Source organism: Triturus cristatus, chromosome 3_1 (assembly GCF_964204655.1).
Source record: "Triturus cristatus chromosome 3_1, aTriCri1.1, whole genome shotgun sequence".
Classification (NCBI taxonomy): domain Eukaryota; kingdom Metazoa; phylum Chordata; class Amphibia; order Caudata; family Salamandridae; genus Triturus; species Triturus cristatus.
The window spans coordinates 748,359,496-748,377,568 of NC_140583.1; the positions used below are offsets into that span (position 1 = coordinate 748,359,496).

Sequence of the window (18,073 nt, forward strand, 5' to 3'; positions counted from 1 at the left end):
GGTGCTGTCAGGGCTGATTTAGGGCCTGATTTATATGTTGATAAGGAGGGAACTCTGTCGCAATGTTCCCCCTCTGCCAACAATATGGTTTACTGAGCCGATTTATAGTCGGTGGGGACCATAGGTTTGACAACGGTGGAGACTACTCCATTTTCATCGTGGTGAAACCCCTCCGATGGCCTGAATGGAGTAAGGGCAGTCTGAAACTTGACTATATGTCAGCCAACCTCATCTAGATGGGCAGATTTACAGCCAATTTTCACTACCGGTCACTGCCAGGAAAAACCTAGCTGGGTGGGGGGTAGTGGAGTCCGACATACGACGGCAAAGGTGAACGCAAATAAATAAATATATATCTGCTGTCGTATGTTGGACTCCACTACACCGTCCCCGCCCGCCTCACCGCCTGACAGCGTTACCTCTGGAAGCCGCCACTGACAATAAGATGAAAAAAATAACGTTTATTTTCCTTTTATCATTTTGTGTCTTTTTGTCATTCTCCCAAAGAGTAAATTGGTATTAGCATTGTGGAATAACGACCCAGTATTTAATTTTTTTTTTAAATACAGTACTTACCTGCAGGGTGGATGGGTGCTTAAAATGAGGGCTTAGATTGTGGTGTTAAGAGAAAATTCTCTGATTTCTGGAGTAAGAACTAACTCTTGAGGAGAATCCTTCAGCTCAAATTTTCTCAGCATTGGATATTATGATGTAAGAAATTCCAGTGGTAGATTCCCACACAGAGTTAGCAGGTCCTCTACAAACCGGAAGGGTTTACCTTACTGAACAATTCTGAACCAGGGCCTTAGGCTGCGACTGGGGCTGCATCTGAGAGAGTGAGGATAACATATCCATTAAAACAGTACATTTTAACAGGACATGCACTGGGTTCCTCATCTCATTCACTTTCTCCTGCCTCTCTAAGGTCTCTACATACATGAACCATGCTTGAGAATGCATGTGGCTACATTTCCCTATCAGTGCTAATCTATGCAGATCTACGCTGACGGGGAACTCCAAGCCATGCTGACAGGCTCTTTCTTACAAAGTGGTGCCAGTTCTTTGTTCCAAAGAAGAGCAGATGTCCATAACTATATATGTGTATATATGTGAGAAACCGCCATTTTTGCATGCTCAGCCACCATTTTTTATTGACTAGTATTGCTGTTTTTTAAAAACTTTTGCACACTACAACACTATAGTCCTGGCCCCAGAATATGTGCTCTGACCCCCAAAACATAGTAAATTTGGCTAATAAACAATCAACGTATGTACTTTTACAGTAAATCTATAGTATACAGTACACTAGTGGCCTGGAAAGCTAAATGTTACCTGTGGACTACAACACCTATTGTATCATTCTTTAGAGTGGCCAAAAAAATGTGGCTTCAGGCCTACCTGTGTAGCTTGTAAACCTGCAGGCGAACATCTCAAAATAATCCATGCTCACTGGAAAGAACCCTACTTCTAAATATTAAATAAGTCACCCCTTAGTTGGCCTTATAGCCCACATGGTAGGGTGCCTAGTATTTAGAAGTGGTACATGCAAGAATATGATCCTGACATGTATATCCTGTGATTAGCCTCCAAAAGCTATTTTCCTTGCAGAGGCCTGTAGCTGTCCTATGAGAAATACTAAAGTGCTGAATACAATTATAAGTCTGCTAACTTTGGATCGGGAAAAAATACAGACGCAATAACACTACTATTTTTAACATTTCATAAAAGTCGAATTCATTGGGCAAATCAGATCTTTAGTAAATATTTAAGAGAGTTTACTTTTAAAAAGTTACACTTTGTCTGCCTGAGTCCCCATTAAGCTAATGATCACTAGCATGCAGGCAGATGGCCCTGACAGTGCTTCCCCATATGAGGTGTGAAAACCGCTCACAGAGTAAAAATATTGGCTCAGGCCTTTCCACAGGAAGACCTGGGTGAAAAAGAAGAGTTAGGGGAAGATGTTACGACAATTTTGCTCAATTAGCTCATTTCTGCCAACGCAATTAGTAAGATTGGAATTATGATCAGATTTTTACAGTCTTTAGAGACTATAATTGGGAGGGGCTATAAACTGCTGCATGCTGCCACTCCCTGATTCCGATCTAGTTTAGAAAGCCCTCTGGACAAATCGGATCCAGGGAGCTTTCCGGACAACTCACGCTCCGGGAGTCCGAGCGACTGATTCCAATGAGTCTGTATAGTGACGGACTCAGTCCGGTCGGACTCCCGTTGAACTCAATGGGAGCCTATGTACCTAAAGCATACAGAGACTCCAATTCCAAAAAGGGGTGGGTGAGGAAAAGCGTGCACCCTGTGGCGGGCGTCCCACGGTACCAGCCACATTGTGCATGCATGGAAAGGGGGGACAGATGGGTACCCACCTGCGACAGATTCGGAGGGCCCCGGGTGAGGGGGGCCTGCCACGGCCCCCCAAAGTCCGATTCCCACAGCTGTGTTGTCCCGGCAAAAAATGAGTCTGTACGGCTGTCAGAATTGGTCATCATACTCTCTCATTTGGAAGCTGCCCCATTGAGTTGCACGATTCGACTCTGAACGACTCGAACTGACTAAATCAGGTTCGGTCAGCGCAGACAGCTTCCTTGCATCGTACTTGGTCGTTTGGAACAGGGGACGATTCTGACTGCAACATACGCTCAGAATCGGATTTGCTGCTTCCGAATCCCGTTTGGAGCCCTTCCAAACGAGATAGTAATCGGGCCCTAAGTACATAGCCTTCAGTGGAACGGGCTCAGTTCTATTTTTCTTTCCGAATCTCCCACGGCATCAGACATTTTATTATGTGCCTCTGCATAGGAAATATCCCTTTAAACCGTATTTTGGCAAGGAGGAATACAAATTCTTAAATATCTTCCATTTGTAACCTCTGCCATGAAGAAGACCAAAATATATTCCACGTTTTACACTTACGTCCAGCACTGAAAAAGGCCAGAAGCAAATATTTACTTCCGGTAATAAAAAGATGCAAGCCGGGTTCACACCAGGATCTGATGGACTTGTTAAAAAATCCCCCAAATAAATTGATGTGTTTGAAAATGTACATGTTTTTTTAAATGAGTCTTACCTATTTTTTAATGGGCGAAATCTCACCATGATCCTATGAGTGAATGAGTGATAAGGGCTATCTTATGTATTAAGTTATTTATGTATGGTGATGTATGGTGGGTTTTACCTGGTTTATTATGTCGCTGATTTTAAACCTCAGGTGCATTCAAAAACAATTTGGAAAATAAACCTGAAACTTGAACCAGTTTTGTGTAACTGAGGACGAGGGGGATGCTCATATGCCTAGATACACCGTTGGCTGCTGTACAAGATCCCTTAAGGGACAGCAAGATTCTGTTATGTTGGAATTGCCTCAGAACAGCGCACTTTGGGGTAGTTTTCAGTAAGTCAAACATGATGTGCTGCAAAAATGGCAGCATTTGTCCTTGAAAATGTTTTCATCACTGGTTGAGAAGTGTTCAGCCTCACACCCACCAACTGGCTAGCGAATCCTACAAAAGTGGAAACTAATCCATCACTAAGAATACTCTCTGAATTTGCAGAAGAACAGAAGTGGGCTGGACCTGCTTTTTGAGAACTTTGTGGCGACCTAAAGGACTGAATTTTCTCAAACTAGTACCCAAGACTAAGACGTTGACTAAAGGGTCAACTGGCTGACGTCCTGTGTGGCTTTAGGGACACAACAAGCTACAATGGGTCTCATTCCGAAAGTGCACAGCTAACCAGTAGCAACTGGACTGGTCCCTGCTGGTGGTCTCTGCTGGAGTGAGTCCTGGCCCCTAAATACTGCTCTTGAAGTTGAGAGAAAAAAACGTTTTAAAAACAAATTTCGACTTGCAGACCATGTTAGAATTGCACTTTAGAATGCGGATTAAATCATGCAGAAACAAGTAGGGAAAATGTGCTGACTTTAAACGAGTAAAAAAATCATTTTAGAATGCATTTTAACAGTGAATAAAAGAATGTTTTTCAGTTAATAAAAAACATTCTTTAATTAAAGGTTATAATGTATTCTAAAAATGATTCTTTTACACGTTTAAAGTAAGCACATTTTCCATACTTGTTTCTGCAATGGTTTAAAAAAAAAATTTCTATCCGTGGGAGTCGCTGTATGATCCACAAAGAATTTTCAATGTAAGATCTTGAAAACCGAGGCTGATTGAAAGGGAGATGGGTGCTCACCCAACTGTTATTTTATTCCCAGATATTTGCTATCTGTGCAATCTATGGCCCAAACATTGACTATCCAGAGGTTTTGGATATGCTTTCCCTAGAGCTTTTAGACTGGGCAGGGGAACTGATTATTATGGGTGATTTTAACTGTGTGAAGGATTATAGTATTGATTCAACCAATCACAAAACTACCCATGTATGACTAGGACTAGGGCATCAATCAAAGAGCTGATTCGACTTCATAGGCTATCTGATGTATGGAGGATTCTGCACCCAGCTAATCCTCGATATACTTTGTATTCTTGTCCACATAGGCAGTATTCCAGGATTGATATGGTGCTCCCAGGAGGTCTTTATTAGTAAGTGCAGAAATAAACTAGGATTGTAACAGACCACAACCCACTTTTATTTCCATATTGTCTCACCAATACACAAGATACACAATCTAAGTTTTCATTTCCCCGCCATCTGTTGATTAACAATGACTATCTAACTTACAGTACAGTTTTATTATGTGAATTATTTGTCACAATATAGGAAAAGCAACATCCACTATCGTGTGGGATACCATAAAACCTTATATTCGAGGCACCCCACTACAGTTTATCATCAAACAAAATCAACCTGCTCTGTATGCTGCATGTCAACTGTGGCAAGAAACACTAAGGCTTAAAATATTTAATGCCCAAGCAATTGTTCAAGGAGGTACGGACGAATGGGCAATCTTTTCACAACTAATTAAAAAGCGGTCTGTGACAGGGCAGATATTAAAAGAGCAGATTGCAGCAAGGTATGTCAAAAATAAAGCACTACAATATGAATATGATGACAGGATCAAGAAAGTTATAGCTCATCAAATCCCAGATAGGCAGTCCAAATGTATGATACAATGCATTAAAGGTAGAGTTGGTAATCTTCAAGAACCCCGACTCCATCTCAGAGCGATTCTTCCTGTTTTATGACGATCTTTATTTCCAGGCTTATGTAGGCTGCCAGATGGAAACTGTGACATACATGCAGAAGTGTAGGCTGCCCCACCTAAATGCCAAGCAGGCAGGCGAGTTTGATGCCCAATTTTCTATAGATGAGGTGGAGGCGGCATGGCAGCTCTTCCTTCGGGCAAGGCGGCAGGGGCGGACTCTTTTCCTTTAGAGTTCTATAAATCTTTTAACGATATACTGTTTGGGGAATTCATAATGCTTGAGCAGCATATATATGATGGAGGGGAAATCCCTGACTCCTGGAAGATAACCAACATTATGACCTTCCTTAAGAAAGGTAAATCACCAGAGGACATGGGGTAATATTGACCTATTTCGCTGATTGCCTCAGATACTAAATGGTTTGCTAAGGTCTTAGCGATGAGACTTGCCTCTATTGTTCCGATGTTAGTCTCTAAGAAACAGCATGGGTTTGTGTCAGGAAGAGATAACAGAAATCACATAAATACAGCAGTCTCCAACATTCAATATTGCAGGTAAAACCAACACTAGGATTGGTATGCTCCTTTTAGATGCTGAGAAGGCTTTTGATCGCCTTGCTTGGGATTTATTTAGGCTACATTGACCGCCTTCAGGGCTGGGGATAAATTATAGATGTACTATATAAGAACCCGTGTGCTATGGGGAAACATTTTTGGAGGTACTCAAGTACACTGCAGATACATCTCAAAATCACTGCCTATGCAGATGACGTGGCCGTATATGAATCAGATCCGCTGTATGCCCTGGGACAGGTTGTCAAGGAGGCTGCTGAGTTTGGTAAGATTTCTGGGTATAAATGATAGATTTCTAAAATACAGGTTCTTATGAATTTTGAGCTAGATGCCCCAATGGCAGGGGTAGTTCTGACTACTATTTATCTCAGTGTTAAATTGTGCCCGGAAATCAATAAGTTGAACTACAAGGCTCTTCTGATGTCAGTCATCGCGAAATGAAGACATAGAACAAGTTTCCACTCGCGATAATTGGGTGATATAATATTGTCAAAATAAGTATCCTCCCGAAATTTCTTTATTTATTTCGGTCTATCCATTTACGAGTCCCAGACTCCTTTTTTAGATGATAATGATTGGCTTAGGGAGAGAGCCTGGCTGCCTGCTTCCTGTTCCTGTGGGAGGCAGGAAAACAGGAGCCAAGAATACGGGGGACCCGGCCTGCAAAAAGGTACGTTTATATATTTTTATTATTAAATTAAACCCTTCCCCACATGACCCCCCTTCCCGTGTTACCCCCCCAAACCTCCATGCCCACACCCGCGACCCACAACTGGGGTGTACTGTGGATGCTATCACTCTACGAAGCCTGGTTGCAATTGCCTTTGCCAGCACCTTAGCCTCCATATTCAATAGCCAGATTGGTCGATATGAGCTGCAACTGTCAGGGAGCTTGCCATTCTTAGGAATAATCACTATTGTGGCCAACCGTTGGACCTCAGGGAAGCAACCAACTGACCAGCAGCTAACTGACCTGGCCTCTTGAAACATGTTAAACAAATGTTGTGCCACGGTAGTAACCACTCCCTTGTATAGTTCAGCCGGTAGACCGTTAGGTCCTGGGGTTTTACCGGATTGTATATCTCAAATTGCACCTTCTATCTCCTCAGTTGTTAAATCCTGTTCCTGTTAATTTTGATCATCAATTGATAGCGTGGGTAGGCAGATGTCTCTAAGGAGCTCAGTGCAAGCAGTCCCTGTCCTAGCAGAGGTAGATGTATATAGCGATTCATAGTAGTCAGCAAATGCTGCTGAGGTCTTTATCCCAGTTCTATGTCCATTACTCTTTGGTGCACACATTTCCAAGAGCCAGTTCCTTTCCCTGTCCCTTTTTTCCAACCAATCAATCATTTTATTGGCCTTGTCACCTACATCATAAACTCGCCTCTGCAACACTCTTGCCTGTGTCAGGGCCTAATGCTTTGCTAGGTCCCTCATCTCTTTTTACTTAAGAGACATTTGATGGCTCAAGGACGGTTTACATAGTTTGCCACCCAGTGCCATTGCACCAGTTGAGAGATCTACTTTTCAAGGGCCCCGTATTTCAATCCCTCTTCCTTCCTATTCTTCCCCATTAAGGCCTGGTCATATCCCCTTATCATTGTCTTAAAAGCCTCCCACAGAATACATGCCAAGTCAACCGTCCCTATGTTATTCTGATAATACTGTTCCGTTCACTCTCGTACCTCATCTTTAGATTGTTTATCCTTAAAAGGCCAGGGGTCCAGTCTGGGTGGCAGCGTGGTGTCTCAAATGGGTCCCTGTAGCAGCACCTCCACAGGGGAATGATCGGAAATATCTTGCGCCTTATGGGCTGCATTGTGAAATAATCCTGCACTAGGAATGTGTGTCAGGATATGGTCGAGGAGGGATTAACTGCAGTGAACTGCACTGTTTCCTGTTCTGGGACCATGGTGGCATTCATATCCCCCCTCATCAGTAGGGTGCCAAAGACTAGCTCCAATAATAAAGCACTCAGTTCTGGTAGAGTGTCTGTGTGCAGTTTCGTTGGTATGTATACCAAGCATATATTAAGGATCTGGCCCTCCCATGTACCAGTAAATGCAATATTATTTACCTGATTGATTGTGCCAGGCTGTACCCAGAACAAAGGGAAGAGAAGATCTGACCAGTATCCCCAAAACCCTAGAGCCCGCCATAAATCCCTCATGTTCAAGACGTTTTTAACCATATCTGTCTAGGGCTTAATAATTAACTTTCAACTGTGTCTCCTGCAGTAGCACTATGTCTGGAGCATGTCTACGAAGATCCAGGAGAACCACAGTGCATTTAATCTTGTTACCTAGACCATTGACATTCCATGTCATGACTCTCAGGGTGTTTTCATCATGGGATCCACTGGGGTGTGGTCTATGTGGGGCATCTAATTCAGGTAGGTAGATCATGGTGTCTAATGTGGAAAGACCCCAACTGTACTATAAGTGGATAGAGGCCCCCCTCCCCCTACCTCCAGTGTCCTGCATAGCTATGACTGCTGAGCAAAAGAAGAAATTGTAGGAAATAACCAAACCAAAAGTGAAATGAAAACCCCGGTTGTGTGACTCCCCCTGCTCTGCTACCCTGGTCTGTGGGTTCAAAACCTCCCACCACCCCAACTTGCAGCGTGCCAGTCACCCCAGAAAAAATATTACCATCAATAGGGGGAGCCAGTGCCATCGAGCAGGCACAGCAATGGTTACTTACTCCTTATCTCCCCATTTTTACGGCTATCTCTGTTTCCCGCTCAATTCCATTGATGTTCTCAACTCAGCCGTCCCCCCTGCCTCCCTCTTTCGACATGCAGACCAGGTTTTAAAGGATACGTTCAAATGCCTCATGCAACAGTGGTATTTAAACATCTGCTCTGGATCATCCATAGTCTAAAGAGCAAAACAAATTTTGTAATACACAAGGAGATGATGGACGGAGCGCTGAAACTTTTCAGACACTCACCCCGTCACAGATCTCGGTTGAATCCATCATCATCTTAAGCTCACTTCGCCACCTCAGTTCAGACCCAGCTATATGCAAATCAGTCTTGACCCTGTGCCTCATGGGAACAGTCCAGCTCAAACCGCAAAGCCAGATCTTCCCTGGACTAGACATGCTCAGCCCCAGTCTTGGCACTGCATTCTGGTCCATTTTATTTGTCTGGATGGCCACCAGTCCTTTGGGGTTCATCACAGACTCCCACCGTGATGCATCCGTATGGTTATGTCACAGACAATAAAAGTGGCAAGCAAATTGTCCAGTCTTCTCATCCACCTGGGTGCACCCCCAGCCAGCACCAGCGGTGGCTAGAAGGACCCCCCCTCCCTTTTCAATCCACTCCAGCTCCAGATACCTCCATTAGTTATTGCCGGGTGCCACAGCAGTGTCAAAATGGTGTCCCCTGAGTCTTATTCACAGTTCATAACAGTGGGGAGGCTCCCAATTGCCAAAAAGAGTCACTATGGTTCCATTCCAAGGTGTGCAGTGTCACTGGCCCTCTCTCCTCAGATCCGACATTGTGTATTGCGCCACCTCACACTCAGCCTGAGCCCATCACGGGGGCAAGCCAGCAGGATCATATTTCCTGCTCACAGCTCTGGGCGTTACGCGGTCCCTGGAGAAGCACGTGCCCCCTCCCGACCTAGGCCCCTGTCTGCTGGGCCCTGAGCCTGTAGGTACTTTGCCTTGCCGGCCAATCAGGATCACCACTCGCTCAGTGCTATGGCACCCTGGCCCGCAGGACAGGCTCACCGCTCCACCCGGTTCACCATTCCTACCACAACAGGAGCACCTCCTTTACATATTTGTATTTGTATGTGATTTATAAAGCGCCAGATCACCCCGAAGGAGTATTTCCATTCTGCACAGAAGCTAAAGACAGGTCAGGTAGATCAGTAATAGAATAGCTCAGTCTTCAGAAGTTTCCTGACAGAAGAAGATTAGAGCATTTTACGCAATTCCACGGGCAGCAAGTTCCCGAATTTCGGAGCTAGGTAGGCAAAAGTTCTGCCTCCTGTTCGTAGTTTCCTATAACGAGGGACCGCATGCAGTTCTTTACCCTCTGATCGAAGCAGTCTGCTCGGGAGGTAAAACTTATGTTTTTCCACCAAGTAGCTCGGGCTCTCACCATAAAGAGCCTTATGAGCTAGGCAGCAAAGTCTAAACTTAATACATTGGCGAACAGGAAGCCAGTGAAGTTGCTTCAGCAGGGGCCCAGGCAGAGGTTCGAGGAGGCATCTTGAGAGCCAAACGTGCAGAAGCGTTCTGGACAATCTGCATTCTACTCAAGAGGGATTCATTGGCCAATACTAAAAGAGCGTTACAATTATCGAGCCGGCTAATGACTAGGGCTTGAATCAGAGTTGTGCAAACAGATAAGAGCAGCCACTGGAACACTACGCAGAAGACTAAGAGTGTGGTAGCAGGTCCCAGAAGTGGCTATGACTTGATCCCTCCTAGATAGAGAGTTGTCCAATCAAATCCCCAAGTTTTTAGCAATGGGGTTCGGGGCAGGGGCAGGGCCTAACGTAGCATGCCACTAATTTGGGGAGCAAGTCGTTTGAGCAGTGCCAAATAGCAAGATCTCAGGCTTTGGCAGCATTTGGCTGTAGGAAATTATCTGTCATCCAACCAGATGTAGCTAGTATGCCCTCAGCAAAACGTTGTTTAGATAAGTGTATGTCATTATCAAAAGATAGAAGTTGAGTTTCATCTGCATAGGAATAGGGAGTAAATCCACATTCTCTAATAATCCTGGCAAGGGGGGGCCACATACACATTGAACAGGGTGGGGCTAAGGCAAGAACCCTGGGGCACTCTCTTGGTGAGCTTCAAGGTCTGAGAGCGAAAGGGGTCAAGGTTGATCATTTGAGTGCGCTTATCCAGAAAGCATGCAAGCCACTTTAGAGCCTGTCCCTGCAAACCAATCTCTCTCAATTGGGGAATCAGCTTCTGATGAGAGACAGTATCAAAGGCTGCTGTCAAATCCAACAAAACCAGCAGCACTGCCTTGTTGTTTACCAATGCCAATTTGATGTGATCGTTAACACAGATGAGGGTGGATTCAGTAGAGTGGTTAGGCCTGCAGCCAGACTGGGAGGGATCGAGGATGCCTTGAGATTCCAGGTATCCCATCAGCTGTGTGTTTACGAATCCTTCCATCAGTTTGGTCATAAGCGGCAGAAGTGAAATTGGGCGATAGCCAGCACATCAGCGGGTACCTGTGCTTTTTTCCTGATTGTTAGCACTTGAGCTGCCTTCCATTCAAGTGGGAGTACCCCTTCACTCATAGAAGCATTTAGGATGTTGCAGATGGAGGGGGCAAGAAGAGGGGCAAGAGAGCAAACAGATAGGCTGGCATTATATCTAGAGGAGAACCAGATTTAGCTGTTTTTAATATGGCTTCGGCTTGTGGAATCTGCAGCACAGGAAAATGCTCAAGGCAGGCATCAGTCCTTCACAAGGTTCAGGGCAGCAGGTTAGAAGGGTCCAAGGAATTAGAATCATTAGGAAATTGATCGTAAATTAGATAGATTTTTTCCCCAAAATAATTAGCAATGTTATCGCAGAGCACCTGCGTCGGAGGAGTCTGCCGGGAGCAGGCAATAGGGTTAGTAAAAGTGTTAAGAACTTTGTAAAGTTCCTTGGTGGAATTGCCCGCCTGATTTAGACTTGAGATAACATGGGCTTTCCATGCCTTTTTATATTATTATGGTAACTTATGCTAGCCTCAAGGAGTGATGCACTGTCTCTCCAGCTGTCCTCACTAGTCGGACATCTCCAACTGCATCCCCATACTTTTCAGGCCCTCTCCGGGGTGTCTTTCTATGGGGCCACACACCTACTTCCAAGCTGCGGGCCTCGGCTCCTCCCCCAGCAGCTCTGGCACGACTCTGTCTCGCCTCTTCCAGGGGCTCCTCGCAGTCGTGTCTCTGTCGAAACACCAATTGGCCTGTAGGGAGGTAGAGCTTTGCTCTGCCTCCGCACTTGTCAGAGTCATCAGCCAGAAAGTTTGCTCGGCCTCACGGCAGTGCGTCACTGGCACCACGGCCCACTAGGCCCAAAGCCAGTCCGGCTTTGGGATGTCAGTCGGGCTTCCAGGCAGAAAGAGGGAAGGCATAAGGACAGCACAGTCTCATCCCGCCATCTCCCAGTTCAGCCAGTGTCTTGTGTTGCAGATCAATGTACTAATTTTAGGGGTTTTCTAAGAGTTTGGCTCGGAGCTCTGTTAGCTGGCGAACTGTCTCGGTCGGCGTCAAGCCACACCCCCTTGAGTGTTACTTTTAATAAGAAATGTACATGGACTCATCTGATTAATAACAGAAAACAAAACTTTGACCAATACACTGAAGCATATTTAAAATTTGCGAGGACGTTAGGTAACAAACCTCTGAACTCTGTGATTTATATATAAAATGCATGATGCCTTGTCCTGGCAACATTTGGAGTAAGGGTCTGGAACTATTCTAATGTGAACGCCCTTCAGGTGTCAGAAAACACATTTTTAAGAAGACTGTTGACTCTCTATAATAGTCTTCCTATATACCTTTGCCACGCAGAATTGGGTCTTGTCCCGTTAGTAGACTATTTCAAAGCAGCACCTTTATTGCTTTGGAGACCAATATGAGTTAGACAAGAAACCTTTTTCAATCAGGCGCTAATTAACGATTATAAGTTCTTAGACAAAGCGCAGAACCTTCCTTGGTTATCCTATATTAAGGAACAGATGGCCCTATTGAGGAGGGAAGACTGTTACTCCAATCCACTTTTAGTAGCGTCCATCCTAAAAAAGCAGCTCAAACATATTTTCCCAACAAAGGCTAGAGCATGAGTCCAAAAAGATGCACGCAATGGAATGTTTACCTCTTATTACCACCATTTCCATGCAATCACACCTGATGTCTCCCCTTTACAATTCACAAAGATTTTATCTGATCAGGTTTAGATTTAGTATAGCTCACTTATTGGTTTCTTATCCTAGTTCAGCATTTCACGATGCACACTTGGATCTTTGTCCCTGTGATTTAGTGTCAGCTCAGTCACTTTTACATCTTTTCTTCTTTTGTAAATTATACACTCTTCCTCAAAAACAGTTTTAGATTCCCTGAATATTAGAAGTTGTAGATCTGAGTTGAGTTATTTACAGTTTCTTTAGTCGAAATGTATTTGCCTGATGGTTTATACTTTTTTATCTACAGCCACCCATCTGAGGAAGATAGGGGGAAGTAAATAACTGCATGTGGTATTTCCTGGAGTTGGTGCTGTCTAATAGAGATAGGTTGCACTTTGCTTATTGGTGAAAGTCCACTTTTTGATTGTCTTTCTTTATCTGCACTAGGCACTTTTCTGTATTATTGTTCTTTTAGCCTGGAGATTTCTCGGGCATTGTTTTTCTCGATGTTGGTCTTAACAGTAATTGTACGTATCTTGTCCTTCCACAAAATTATGAATTTGGACTGTGAATATTTGTTGTAGGCCATGCTAAGCAAATCTTGAAACATGATAATCAACTATCCTGTTATTTTAATTTCCTATGTATTTTTATTGATTTTTAAATATACATATAGTATTGTATGCTTTTATGGTTATGCTATTTATTGTCTACCAAATAAAGATTATCTGAACTGAACTGAACAGCAGTGAAATTAAGTAAGAGTTACATAGGGGTAAATGGAATGTTCTTCAGAGTGACAAATCCATGGGCCTTTATGGAATGAGCCCAACAATTCCTGTGACAAATATTTTTCAAAAAATTAAAAGTGCGTTTAATCGAGTTCCCAAATCCCATCTTTGTCTGGCACCGTCGGCCTGCTGCCACTTACATTGAAGAACTCATGCATGTCCCTTCACAGTAGTCTAGCTCAACGGTGCTGGAGCAGGAGTTGTACGTGACCAGCACTGGCATTGTCCGCAGCGAGCACGGTTTAGTTACTTGAACTGAAAGAAAAAAACAGAAGGAAAGAAAGAGAAAGTCAGTGTAAGTCAATCACTGTGCTGAAAATGGGGCAGGCATCACAAGGGGAATCCCGAAGACATATTGAGCAGATTCTCTGCTTGTAGCACTGTGAGCTGCTGTGAGACGATCACATTCAAGGGTAAGATGTCTATGAAAACCATATGACGCTGCGTGGTGACATTCCCATGTAAAAAGGAACAGACTAGACTGCCTCACAGATAACAGTCAAATGCAAGCTCACAGTAGTGTGTCCACTGGTTATCGGAGCTCTATCATAAATAAGCACTATGCTGCAATTTGTATGTGTTATTTAGCTCTAGATCAGCTCACCATCTCTTGGAACCAGAATCATTGGGAGGTAATTCCAGTCTGTGATATCTGGCAGGGCCTAGGTTTTGTGACCATAAATAAAACAAGCATTTGCAATGCAATCAATCTCGCCTTTGGGACCTTATATGTATTTAGCTATGCAGCACATTAGGCCGGGTGCTGAAACATCTACTGTTCTTTAACATGGAGGCACCAAACTGAGTGACACGCCAGGTATGGGAACACATGGAGAGAAATTTTGCCTTTCATCTGGAAATGGTATAGTTCAAAGCTTTATTTTTAATTTAAAATCAGGGCCTTCGGTGGTCATATCGCTGAAAATACAAGATTTGAAAAAAACATTATTATCTATGGGTGCTCGTGGAAGACAATTTCTATGGACTGGAATCTAGAGAATGCGAAAGTGATTCTGGTATTGTACTGACCTCTGCTGGTCATTCTTTATCAAGAAAGTTAAATAGATACAGTTGCCAGAAAAATATAAAAAAGAAAGACCCTAAGTAGAAAGCAATTCTGGTACTGCCCTCTACTGGTCATTTTCTATCAAGACAGTTAAATAGAGGCAGTTGAACAAGCACAAAGCAATTCTGGTATTTTACTGACCTCTACTGGTACGTTTTCTATCAACCAATTACATGGGATTCCTAGGAGGGTAATGTAAAAATATCTTACTCCTTCATACGTAGTTCTTCTCATGAACTATCATTAAATCCCTGGTGCCATACAACTTAAACTTTACTAATTCCCAAACGGTGAAGGTAACCAACCATGTACAGAATCACTCAACCAATCTCCATAAGTGACTGTGGTGCAAAAAATATAAAATAAAAAATAAAGTGAAAAATGAGAAAGTATCTCACGTGCGCAACACCAAAGGAGCTGCTGGCAGGTTCTCACCAGTTTGCTATTGATTTTATCATCATCGATATCTTTCTCATAAAGGAAAATGTGTGTCCCATTTAGGAAAGTGTAAAAAGTGTAAAAAGATTTTTTGCAAACCCCAAAACCGAAAAGGAACAAAAAAAGACTTGTGAAGTCTTTAAATAAAATTAGATCTGGCTCACATATATAATTCCAATTTCTTTATTCCGTTGTGTGAGTCATCCCAAGGTTAAAAACACGTTCATGTCATGTAACCACATTCAGGAATGGCCAACATGTTTCATTGCCTTATCAAGTTTGCGGCGAATTCATCAGGGCATCAAGGGTCTGCGTTCACTTTCCCTGGACTTTGTCTTTTTTTGAAAAAGAGGGAGTGACTAATGAGAGCCACGGGCCCGCATACCAGCTTTCAATTAGTTCAAGGAATCAATGCTGGTTGCACTTCTTTTCCCACTGTAAGCACATCCGTTACTTACACCTAGGGTTAATTTTAATAAAATATTTGTAATGGAAATGACAACGATAAAATTAGTAGGACTGGAGTTGTGAATTTATAATATTTAAGGTAAAAACTAATGCCTAAATTATCAAAGCTCCGACCGGGGACATCTAGACACACGAGGCTAGGTCAAAGTAAAGAAATATGGCTGACCGCCCATGGAGTGCAAGTTGGATATATGAAGTGGATTGGGCCTAGCTGGCATTTACCTTTGGACTTAAAAGAAATTGCAGCAACAAGTGTCTGAGAAGGTAAAAGTTCAGTGTGGCAAAGCGGCAGGCAGTGCTGCTGGATGAACTTGTGGTGATGATTTCCACGGTCATACTTAGGGCCTGATTATGAATTTGGTGGTGCGGGAGTGGGTCTCCACACTCAAAAATTCATTGCCGGCTGGCCGCCAGATTACAAGTATTTTTGTTGTCTTGTGGACAGTCCTTTGGTATTCCATAGCAGTGCCTTTCAAAAACGCACTGCAATGGGAACATTAAAGGCCTTTCCTGTACGGCATGTCCATGTTGTGCAGAAATAGGGGGTATTTGATCATAGCGGGGGATTTTAATTTTTGTTTTGAACCCCTTGGTTTTGAGGATGGTAATCTAACTTCCGACGAGGACTCCCAATGGAAGATCCCCTCCTTAGATCTTAGACCAATTAAAAAATGGACTCAATCTGCTTTGCAGCTCAAGGGGATGTGTCTGGAGAAGGGAGTAAGGGCAGCAAATGGAAGGACCCAGTCAAATCGGATGGGTGCACATACTTATAACAACGGCGTAATATCAAGCAGGATAGATTACATCCTTGTTAGTGTCGATTTTTGGGTACACTTACATGATATGACGGTCGTCGAGCGGGCCGAAAGTGATCATGACCCACTAGTACTATCTTTATTGGTTTCAAGTTCAATAGTTAATTCTAATATGGTTGAGGCACACAACTTAGTGGAAGCCGCTGTCACAAATGATGAAAGAAGAGTTAGATGGGCCAGGCATATCGAAAGGGAGGGGGACCTAGAAGAGATGAAGTCTATGGTTGGCCATTCGGTTGCTATTCTTAATAGTTGTTACTCTCAGGAGGACATGAATTGTATTGCTCCGATCGTACATAGGGAGCTATTCACTAGTTTAAAACCATTCTTTATCAAACGCAACTTTGGGAAGAGTAGTCCAAGTGCCAAGTTGGCTACCTGGTATAATAAGCTTTGAAGAGAGTCATATCGGGAGCTAACAAAAGCTATTAGATCTAAAAATACGGGCAAGGTAAGATTGGCTAGGTCCAGGTATAAAGCAGTTTAAAAAGCAGCTAAGAAGGATTGGGACAACAAACGCTGGCTCGACCTACTAGATGCTAGTGACGAGAGAGACATGGTTAAATTTTGGTTAAGTGGGGCAGCAATGGGACACCACACATACCAGTGAACCATGTAGCGCCAGACTCGTGGGTTGAGATTTTTAAAAGCCCTATTTTCTATTGTAAACACTGTTGATACTCACCCACTACCAGGTTTTACGTCTAACACCTTACTGTTTGATAACCTTGAGGTTGAGAAGGTCCTCTCTCTGTTGCCTAAAGGGAGGGCTCCTGGTCCGGACTGTATACCGGCTGACTTGTTCCAGTACGACAAAGAGAATTGGGTCAAATACATCACATTTACAGCCAATGCCATAGCTAGTGGTGCACCTCTCCCCGATACCTGGTCCGGAGCCATTATATTACCAATATATAAAAAGCGTGATGTTTTCTTTATACAATCCCAATGGAAATACCCGTGTTTTGAAATCAGCAGAAATATAGGTCACAATGTACCAATAGTTAATTTCACCCTAATTAGGTTGCCAACGTCAGGTACGTATTTTCACTTTATCACGCTGTTAGCAATATCAATGCAGTTCCATCTCATAATTATGCCTTAAATGTCACTTATCTTGCACAGGGTCAAGTAATATCATTCATGCTGGACACAGCAAAAGAATGCACTATTTGGCCTGCCGTAGTGGCGTCACTAGGGTTGGTGTCACCCAGTGCGGTAACTCATGGTGTCACCCCCTCATGACTTACCCCATGATGGACCTCCTCCTAGTCCACCAGTGCCAAATAACGGGACCATACGTGGGCAGTGGGCTGATGAAAACAGCGGGTCCGGGAGCCACGCGCGTAACGTTTCGAATGTCGTCAACGTCCGGACGCCAACGTTGTATAGCTAATTGGACAATAATCTTGGCCGGCGGCCGGGTAACGGGTTCCTCCTGATTTATGTAGCAGAGGCTCAGCAGCGGCGTCACTAGGGTTGACGCAAAACAAAACTATAACACGTGTTTGTGTTTATACCGAACAGAACAGAGATATTTTTATAAATTTCTGTCGCTGGGCTGAAACAATGCATACGAATAATTTCGTAGAGTGACATAGAATCATAGACAGACAGTAATATTTTGTATTTTGGTGTCACGGTGTCACCCCATGTGATGGTGTCACCCGGTGCAGTCCGCACCCCACGCACACACCTAGTGATGCCACTGGCCTGCCGCAACTCGAAGATATCATGTGGCACTTTTTGTTGGTGTCAGTCAAATGGCTGTGCATCCCAAAATTAAATAATTTCTGACCTATTTCGACAAAATCCGTGTCTCCTTAGCTTTGAGTGCGAAGGTTCTGGCAGGAACAGATAAACATCACCAACACAATTCCACCCCCTCCTGTCGAACTCACAGGCGGGTGCCTCCGTCGC

The 18,073-nt window shown here is 43.7% G+C and overlaps 1 protein-coding gene across 1 annotated transcript in view; it reads right to left on the bottom strand.

The window, feature by feature from the left end:
• The window catches only part of LOC146860912 (intestinal mucin-like protein), an 89,830-nt gene that overhangs the window by 723 nt on the left and 71,034 nt on the right, over positions 1–18,073 (bottom strand). Inside the window, exon 11 of the mRNA XM_085646180.1 lies at positions 13,504–13,618. Coding sequence (XP_085502306.1) covers positions 13,504–13,618 — 115 coding nt within the window. The remainder of the gene's footprint in view (positions 1–13,503; positions 13,619–18,073) is intronic.